This window comes from Acanthisitta chloris, unplaced genomic scaffold, assembly GCF_000695815.1.
Source record: "Acanthisitta chloris isolate BGI_N310 unplaced genomic scaffold, ASM69581v1 scaffold4268, whole genome shotgun sequence".
Taxonomy (NCBI): Eukaryota; Metazoa; Chordata; class Aves; order Passeriformes; family Acanthisittidae; genus Acanthisitta; species Acanthisitta chloris.
In genome coordinates this window covers 18795-29121 of record NW_008686309.1, presented here as the reverse complement: position 1 = coordinate 29121, position 10327 = coordinate 18795, and the positions used below count along the sequence as shown (strand labels likewise).

The 10327-nt window shown below is 40.4% G+C and overlaps 1 protein-coding gene across 1 annotated transcript in view; it reads left to right on the top strand.

The window, feature by feature from the left end:
* Positions 1–9698, top strand: part of GRK7 (G protein-coupled receptor kinase 7) — a 22329-nt gene extending 12631 nt beyond the window's left edge. The window contains exons 3-4 of the mRNA XM_009080059.1: positions 4910–5181; positions 9356–9698. Coding sequence (XP_009078307.1) covers positions 4910–5181; positions 9356–9698 — 615 coding nt within the window. The remainder of the gene's footprint in view (positions 1–4909; positions 5182–9355) is intronic.
* Positions 9699–10327: the final 629 nt, after the last annotated feature.

The following is a 10327-nucleotide window of genomic DNA, read 5'->3' as shown; positions in this document are numbered from 1 at the left end:
CTGCAGGGTCTGTTAAGGCCATTGCTGAAGGAGTGGAGGAACAGCTGGACAAGAGAACAAAGCAGGCAGTGGCACCCCTTGGAGGAAGGAAGGACTGAGCCCCAGGAAACAGCTGATAGAGCTAAACTCAGCTTGTTTTTTTTCCTCTGTTCAACAGTTCTTGTGCCATGGCAAACAAAAGATAGACATTCTGATTTGCTTTACTGTTTGGTTTGTGATACCAATTGAGTTTGTTTTGCAGAGATCTGTGGGAAAAGGTAGAGAGCTCTAAATCTCATTTTCTCCTCATTTGCCTGTTTCTGTGCTGATGAAAGCTCCAGAGAGTTCTGTTTGTGCCTGCTGGGATGCAGCAGTGTGAATGGGATGTGTGAGTGCACTGTGGGCCTCGTCCTGCTCGGAGCTGTGGTGTGCCAAGTGCCCATTGACTGCACTGGGAACCCAGTGCACTTAGTGTTTCTCAGGATGGCATCTTGTATTACTAAAAGATTATAATGATGTGACCTTTTAAAAATTTATGCAGGATCACATTTCACAAAAGAAACATTTGTATACTTTCAGATGAGTCATTTCTACTGTGCCCTGTCAAACCACACTCAAAGTAACAGAACTCCTTCCCTAATGTATCCAAGGGCAACATTTGGTCATCACATTTTAGAGGATTCTTGAAAAATTGTAGTTTGGGGTTTTTTTCAAGATAGTGAAATAAAGGGAGAAATAGATCTGTGAACCCTTCTCAAAAGCAAGTCAATTAAAAATTAATTGGCTGAAATTTAATGACTGTTTTTATATTTTTGAACAGTATATGAGGGTAATCATCCTGCTCATCATCACCAAAGCCAGTATTATATAGAGACCAAGTGAAAACTAGCAGGTGTGGCACTGACTACCCTTCAAAAGGTTGGCATATGATTTCTGCCTTGTCTCTGTAAATAGTTGGGGTAACATAACATTCTTTGTTCTGTTTGGTTTATATGTCCCATTAGATGCTTCCAGGACAGTGAAGGTGTAATACCATGTGTGTGTGTCTCTGTAAGGTCACTTGAGCAGTCAACACATATGTTCAAATGGTTCCTTGTCTTACCAGGAACTCTATGGAAAAAAAGAAAATAATGCACTTGGTCTTAGGCAAAACCCAGTGGACATTCCAGTAGTGTAGAGCTGACAAAAAAAGAGTTAACTCTGAGTATGGGTGTTTATTTTCCCTGTTTCCATTAAAAGAGTGAGATTTACCCAGGTAAAATAAGATCTAGTAAGAAAAAGTGGGTTTCAGTTAATAAACAGCTTCTGAATTTACTTACAGATTGCATTGAATCAAAACAAGAGCAAAATCATACACAGCTAGTGATTTTTGGTGTGATAGACATACTCACCCCATACTCAGGGGTATCCGTTCTGAGGCACAGTCAGATCATTCTAACCAAACTAAATGCTCAAGAGCAGCCCATGGGGAATAGACCCCTTCTCAAAAATAATGATTTACCTTTTGTGGTAGTTTTTAACCCTTTTGCTTTCTGTCCTTTTCTTTTTCTTTTCCTTTTTACACTTCAGTATAATTTGCAGTATACTCCTTGGACTGCTGAGAGTAACTTACCTCATTAATTCACTTTTGCATTGGGAATCACATTTTCCACCTAATACCTTATTTTTTCCTGCTCAAATCTCACTGCTGCTAGTGAGAGTTTAAGAACTCCCTTCACAAAGCTTCTGCTTTACCTACTTAGATAAACCTCTCCTGAGTCATTGAGGCTGCCTTTTCTGTTGCCATAGGATCTCTTTTCCTTGAAAGATGATCTGATTTTTGACATCTTGTTCTCCTTAATGATTCCTGTAGGGATGTCAGGTTTTAGCTTCCCTCTAATGCTATCTACTCCCCAAAGCCAGAAATAAATCTTCATTTGAAAGATGTATGTTATTCCAGTTCCAGAGGCTGAATAATTACTTCTTGTGTTCCCTAATACAGCAAATGCTTTTGGCTTTAGCTTTTTTCTTCCCAAATGGTTTTGCCAAAGCTACACACATGTAGAAATAAGCAGAAAAGACTAAAATCTAAGCTCTTTTCTTCTTTTCTTCAAATTTCTGTTTTGATAAAGATAGCAGAGATTTATGTATTTGTTCCCCCTGCTTGTTTTGTGTTCCTTCCCCTTTAAGTATCTTGAGAAATGTGTTTGTTTCTGCTACAAAATAGTAATGTGTGAGTAGGTTTTGAGTCTCAGGGGTTAGGAGATTAATCTTAGATTCCTGCTTCTCAACCTGACCTTTCTTGTGAATAGTAGGAAAGCTTCAGGATTGGGAGAGATTTCCTTTAAGATTAGACTCAAGTTTTGATGAAATTCCATGAGAAAACCAGCTGTCACGAAATTCTCAATTGAAATGGTTTGGCATTATCTGAGGAATGATATGTTTCTAGACTTCCTCAGATTGAGCTGGGTCAACTCAGTAACAGCTCAAAAGATGTCAGTGCTACTGCTTTAGAATTTTGCAGCTTAGTTCCCATTCCCAGTTAAGCTCATGCACAGCCTGTCGCTTCAGTCCCAAGGGAGGCTGGGTTTGGTCCATCTCTGTTTTCTATTCAGTTGCAATCTTTTTGGTCTGTGATTATGGCCTTGGTTTCTCTGTGCTTGAGAAACATGAGCACCATGTCAAAGCACAGTGTTCTTTGATGGTGTTTCTAGAATGGTGTGTCCTACCGAAGAGCATGTGGAAAATGCACATGGAAGAGACTGAAGTTACTTGGCAAATATTTCCTTTGAAAAACAAAGTCTACAGAAGAAAGAACACAAGTGAAAGGAAAAAGAGGCATTCTGAAAGGGACTGCCTTGAGACATGGTGGTGACAGTAGAATTCTGACTTCTCCATGTCAGATGTATCCAGGTCCTGTATGATGATGCTAAGTTGCAGCAAAGTAATGTCTTATCAGAAAGACCATACTCTGCTGCCAGGGTACATTTTGATGATAATATGACTCATCAGTTCTTCAAGGCATTAGTGCCCTGGCTTCATCTTGGTAAAAATGTTTATTGCTTCCCAGAAGGAAGGGGGGGGGGGGAAAAAAGAAGACAAAAAATATTGCAGAAGCCTATTTAGAGTCTGTGTTCACTAACCCACAATGAGCTCCATGTGCATACTTTTGTACCAAAATTTATCTTCTTCTTTCAACCCCTCCACTCCCTTCCAGGTTTCATGATGATCTGAGGCCAGATGGATCTGGGAGGAGTGGTCTGTGTTTGAGCACTTGTCCCCTTCTCTGAACAGAGCAGTAATCATACCTAAAAATGGAACACTGTCAGGGGACCTCTCGATAATAACTTGTATGTAGAGGAATGCAATGTAAGCAGTACAAATTGCCTGTGGGATGATGTCAGCTGCTGCAGTGCCTGTACAGCTCCTTCGTACGTCTGTGGCTTCAGGGAGGGAGGCAACAGTTCACTTTTAACCTTTTCTTTTGCTTCAGCCTGGCTGACATTTCTGTTCTTCTAATCTCATTTCTGGTTTTCAACCAAATGGAGGATTTTGCTCTATATCCCTAAAAGTAAAAAAAATACAAAGAGGGAAACAAACTGGATTTAATTTACTGTCCATTAGGCTTCTGTTGTAATTGATGCTAAGATGTTCCCTCTTGCATACATGGTTTACAGCAGAGTGCATGTTAGAACATGTAGTGACACCAGCTAAAGTTTATAGGGAGACATGACTTGGAAATACTGTGACTAAATTTGCAAACATTAGAGGAGTTACCCCAATCCCATAAGATATAATTCATTTATTGAGCTGTGCTTTTTTATAAATACAACTTGCCCAAATGAGCTCTAGTTTTAGTTACCTTTCTCTGACAATTTGGCTTGGGAGTAAATCTCTGTCACTATTTATATTCTGATACCAGTAATGACTGTCTTGAATAACCTTTAGTGGGGTTTTGCACAAACAGTTTTTCACTGTAAGTTGTAATGCTTGTAATACATCAGGCCCAGTATTTCTACAAGACAGGAGAGGTTCAAGCAACTTCTGACAGTTATCACTGTGAGCTGAGTCTGGTAAATACATAAGATGCAGCATCAGCTGCAGCAGTAAGTGTTGGGTCAGCTGGGGGAATGCTGTTCTGGTCAAAATCTCCCATCCTCAGTCATGTAACAGTGGGCAGAAAGCATGTGGAGCAGCTAAGCCTCCTCACTTCCCTGCAAGGTGAACCTGCTCCCAGGGGAGAGAGGCAGCAGGAGCTGCTCCCCCGAGGGGAACGTGCCCAGCCTGCTCTGGGGAACTCAGGAAACCTGAACTACTCCTTTCACCCAAATGCATGTAATTGATGAATTACAATTTTCATCAGTTTACTTTCTTAAAATGGTTTTCAAAGTTTTTCTTGGCTCTTGATCGTAGAACTTCCGCCCAGAAAGCAAGAGGGAGGTGGGTGAGAACTTCCTCGTGCAGCTCAGCCACCAGCTCGAGGAGAATTTTCTCATTGGCAGCAGACCCCTGTGTTGGACCAGTTATAAACATGGAACAGGGAGGGAATCAGTGATTCTTTTCCCTGATTTTTGTCCTGTTTTGAATCCTTTCAAATTGATTGCTACTTGTGTTTTCAGGACAAAGATCAGGACACGGTCTTCAACAGGAAAAATAAATAATATGGAAGAAGAAAGCAACCCAGATGTGAATTTGAAACCAAACCACTTTTAGGTAGAAGTTGCACAGATATTTCACCTTGAAAAAGCATATTTGAGACAGTTTTTCCATATGCCAAGATGTTTAAAGACAGACATAGTCCAAGTGCTAAAAGAGTTACACACCTCACCCTTTCTAGATCCACGAGGTATGAGTAGTATTACTATGTGGAAGAATTGCAGACTCGTCTGTTTAACTGTATGCATTTCATTACTGGCATTGTACAGTAAATCTGTCTGTCTGTTTGCGACAGGCTGGGACAAATGGTTACATGGCTCCAGAAATCCTGAAGGAGGAAGACTACAGCTATCCTGTGGACTGGTTTGCTATGGGCTGCAGTATTTATGAGATGGTAGCTGGGCGAACACCGTTCAAGGATTACAAAGAGAAGGTCAATAAGGATGAGGTTAAAAGAAGAACTCTGGAAGATGAGGTGAAATTCGAACATGCCAGCTTCACAGAGGAAGCCAAAGATATTTGCAGACTGTTTTTGGCTAAGAAAAAAGAGGACCGTTTAGGAAGCAGGTAATGCCCTCTCAAGCTCAGTGAAATAAAGATTAAAGCTGCAAATGATATCATTATTTTACATATTGCACAAAATGGGTTAGATCTTCACTTTCTACAGAGCACTGAATTTTCTCTCTCACTTCTAGGAAGAAAGAGCTGGAAAGTTTCAAAGATAGTATGGATATAAGGAATTGTGTTGCAATAGTGTGATTTTCCAGCCTCACCTCAGGCAACTCATAGGAGATCCCTTCTTGTTATTTTCTGTGTCAGACACTCTATCATTTTGGGAGAAGGGGGCAACCCATTTTCATTGCATTTCCTCAAGCTAAAGGGTATTCCAGTAGATCCCTGCATCCATGCTAGTGCAGACTGAGTGCAGGATCTTGGGCTGCATCACTTACTGGAATGATGTGGGCAGAAATCCAAATCTGTAGTGTGGATTCTCTTCCCTGCAGATATCTGACTTGCAAGGCTGTGTGAGGAGACCTTAACCCTTCTGTTTAACTCGTGTGCTTTAAAAAACTCTCGCAAGAGGCTCTGGTCTTCCTGACTCATCCCAGGGAGGCAAAGGAGGAGAAGAATATTTGGCACAAATTCCTCTAATCAAAACATTTTGGGGGACTTCATAGTGGCTTTGGGTCGATGATGACTGATGGATGTCTCCCTGACTTAGCAATTTCAAGTAACTGTCCAATAAGAAGAAAATTGCACAGCTAAACCTTGAAATGTTTAACGTGGAATCTCTCTGATCCCTCTGGTACATGTGTGTGCACATATATATATAAATCATTCAGTGCACTTCTAGTGAGACAGATTTTGGATCCACATTTGCAGTATAGACAAAAATAAAAGAAATCTAATCAAAATGTAAAAAAAATAGGAAACTGATAGTACCTAGGTTTAGAACACACCAGGATCTGAATCATCTGTGAATACAAATACATGCACTGGGTGCTTTTCCAGGCTAAAGGTAGAACAGACAAAGGAGCTTTTTGAAAATGCATTGATAGTCTTCTAAATTTATCTTTCATAACAATGTGGAACAGTTTTTCAAAATGTCAGGCAAGCATTTGTCTGAAAGAATTAACCCTAATGAAAGGTAATGTATCATTAATGTGCATATTCTTATTATTCTAGTGGTAGCTGAAGACAGCTACTCTCTTTGCCTGATGAATTTTCTCAACAGCTATGCAAGGTGGCAGAAAAAAAAGTTATTTTCAACAATACATTGAGTACGTTTAATACAAAATCTACATAATTTGAATATGTTTTAAACAATTTAAAATTAAATTTGACACAAAAAGATTTCCAACAATTTTAAGTCCACGCACTCTGAGACATGTATAGCATTTTGTGAAGTAAACAGCTTTCAGAGTAAGGGAAAATGAAATTTAAGGATTGTGAGTGACTTGGTCAAGTTCATTCAGCAAGTCTGAAGCAAGACCAGCAACAGACAATTCGCTTATTGTAACCACATCCCCTTTGCCAAGGGAATAATTTGCAAACATACTGTCTGCTTATTGTTCCATTACTTCTCAGCAATGGGAGAAATGTACCCAGAAAGGTAATTGCACATACTGTTTTTAATTTGCTGCTGTTGAAGATATCCTTACTCTCATGTGAAATAGGTAGAGAAGGACAACAATGAGGATATATCCCCTGCTTGGGCATGATACAGAATAAAAACCTGCATGTACCTCTTAAACAGGACAATACTATTCAGGACAGCTCATCCTTATGTAAAGATTAGCACTGTAATTCTACCAAGAACAACAAGAGCTTTGGTTATCTCTGTAAGTGCCTGTTGCATAAGTTAAAGCTGCTCAAAGACAGCTTTACTTTGTACACCTGACCTTTTAAAACACTCCTCTACTGAAGGCTCAATTTCACTAGCTAACTCAAGAAATATGTAACCCTTTTTCTCCACGAGCTTTTTGGGATTGACATCTCACATCCCAAACCTGTAAAGTAATTTTTAAACAATTTTTTTTCTAGATGGAAGAATGCAAAATAGACCAACTTCATGAGTTCATTTGTTTTTTTTCTATTTAAGTTATGTAAAAATACAGTTCACACAGGAAGAGCTTAAGTTCATCTCCAGCTAGTTGGAAGATGCCTCAGTTCCAGTAGATGGCATTCATGTAGCTTTACATTTCTAAACTTCTTATGGTTTCAGGAGGAGAAACACTGCAGCAATCCATTTTGGAGCCTTCACCTGGTTCTAGTGCTTTTTGGTTTATGTTACAGATCAAGGGAAATTTTTGTGTGTAGAATTGCCAGCACTACTAGCCCACCAGTGTGCCAGGACACTAGTGGATTTGAACAGCTACTCTAATGCACTTCAGGCTGACAGTGAGTGTAAATAAATGTCAGGCTGCTCAAGTACTTGGCCATCACTAGCTAGGTAAGTCAGGAGATTTTGCAAGACTGTATATGCAGAGGTCATGATCCTTGTTGGCTTAATCTGTACATTCACAGTTGTGTTCATGTGGCCTTTAAAAATGAAGATTTATCCATAGCCACACAAATCTCCTATTTCCTTATGGTGCTTCTGCACCTGCAAAGGTAAAAACACTTGCAAAAGGTTTGTATTACATTTTGTTCATAGAACATTGTCTAGAAATACATGAGGGCTTATACTTTGCTAAGTATCCGATTTTGTAAGGAAGTGAGAAAAGCAAAAAGCAAGGTGTTAGGAACTACCCTTTGCTGAGTCCAAAACCCAGACAAATTTGGCTTTGCTATATTACCATTTTCAGAAGCAGCACATCCATAAACACATTCAAAAAAGAATGCATAAGTGTGGGAAATGCAGTGCTCCTCTCTGCTCCTCCTTTCGCTAGAATTCAGAGCTCGGACCGCACGCCTTGATTCCACAGCACAGGTCAAAAGCTGTGGTCCTTGGTCATGCTTCAGTGAGCACACACTTGAGGCTCAGATGATTCTTATCTGAATATCCTGCAAGTATCTCTATGGGTCCACAATGAAACAATTCACTGTTTCTTTTCCAGCTAAAGTTCTCCCTGAGGTCTGCAGGTGTTTTTCATGAGATGTATTTAACCGAAGTATTTGCAGTGATTTACTCCTTTCTGGTTTTTATTATTGGGTTTTAACAGTAGGAATAAAGGATTGTGTTTGTGCCAGTGACACACACACTTTGTTAATCATAGAATCAACCTGGTTGGAAGAGACCTCAAAGACCATTGAGTCCAACCCTACTGTGGTCACTAGCCCATGGCACTAAGTGCCACATCCAGTCTCAGCTTGAAAACCTCCAGGGATGGTGAATCCACCACCTCCCTGGGCAGCACATTCCAATGCCTGAGCACTCTCTCTGGAGAAAAATCTCTCCCTAATATCCAACCTAACCCTCCCCTGGCAGAGCTTGAGTCTGTGCCCTCTTGTCCTGCTGCTGTTGCCTGGGAGAAGAGACCAACCCCCACCTGACTCCAACCTCCTGTCAGGGAGTTGCAGAGGGTGAGAAGGTCTCCCCTGAGCCTCCTCTTCTCCAGGCTGAACACCCCCAGCTCCCTCAGCCTCTCCTCATGGCACTTGTGTCATAGTTTGTTAGTCTCTTGCCTATAAAAGTCTTTGTTCATTTTCAAGAGTAGTAATTTTGAATGAGCAGGCTCACTGAAAGGAGTGTTTGAGTGACATGAATTTTATGATGTAAATGAATAGCTGCTTTGAATTAAAAGAAGACCAACAATGTCATTTGTCAGTCTCTAGGAGTGTTATCCCAACGTACCCCGATCTAGAGCTGCATAGATATTCTCATCCTAGAATATAGGATAGATATTTTTTCCTAGCTACCACGGAGCCAGTCATTGAATGTACCCTGCTGGCAGTCAGCCCCACACTCCCTGTGCCGCGTTCCGTTGCGGTGAAGGCACCTCTGGGTGGGTGTCCCAGTGCCCAGCCAGGCACGGCACCGCGGCGCGCACCGCAGCTCGCCCGCAGAGACACCCCCAGAGGGGGAGGAGTGAGTAATGGCAGCAGAATGTTTTCTGCTTCTCAGCTTTGGCTGCATTGTGCAATGCAGCATTCTTTGGCTAGGAAACACAAAATTGTGTTGCATGAGATATATAAATCTGTAATATAAATGATAATTTTAAAGTCCTCCCGTGTACAAAACACACACCTGTATCTCTCTGATGGTCATACTGATTAACCAACTTGTGCTTTATTGCAGAAATGCAGATGATGACCCAAGAAAACATAAGTTCTTCAAAACAATAAATTTCCACAGGCTAGAGGCAAACCTTGTCGACCCTCCATTTGTGCCAGATCCATCAGTTGTCTATGCCAAAGATGTTGCAGACATTGCTGACTTCTCTGAAGTACGAGGAATTGATTTTGACGACAAAGATAAGAAGTTCTTCAAAAAGTTTGCGACGGGTGCTGTCCCTATACCCTGGCAGGAAGAAATCATTGAGACAGGACTGTTTGAAGAACTGAACGATCCGAACCGAGTAGATTCTGGTGGTTATGCAAATGGAGGTGAAGCTAAGTCAGGAGTTTGTTTGTTGTTGTAAATATCATATCATTATCAAAAAGAGTAGAAACCACCTCAAGACTTTCCATGCTCTGACGTTGTTTCAGAAACTCCGTGCAGCAGTTTGAGAACCAACCAGTGTAATGTGGCATGAACAAGCTGTGTAGGACCAGCAGCTGTATAGACTCTCTCCTTTTCCTTTGCTCTAACAAAGGAGATAATGTTTTTGTGTTATTGGAGATGTGTCAAAACTTGGAATAGAAATTCTGAAATAGAGTGAAGAGACAACACCCTTTGAAAGTGACTGATTACTGTTTTGAATACAATGATTTGTTGGGTTTATTTCCTTTTTTCTTGTTATTTCTACTAACATTTCATCTTTGTTCTCTAGTTGTCGGGAAGGATTTTTCATTTTCAAGTAATATTCTCAGTTAGACAGTGGAGCTGATGTGCCATGTCTAACTTGGAATGTTATTGATTAGCCAGTCTCTCTGTTATTTTCTTGAGTTCTATTAGTTTTTGGATGGTTTGATTGTAATATTTCAATTTGTCATAAAATATAAAGCTCTACATACAGCTAGGAAATGAGAACGACAGGATCAAACTCTTTTCAAAGTTATTTTAATGGGATGAAGGTAAGATTGCACCAATTTGATGAAATAAAGCATT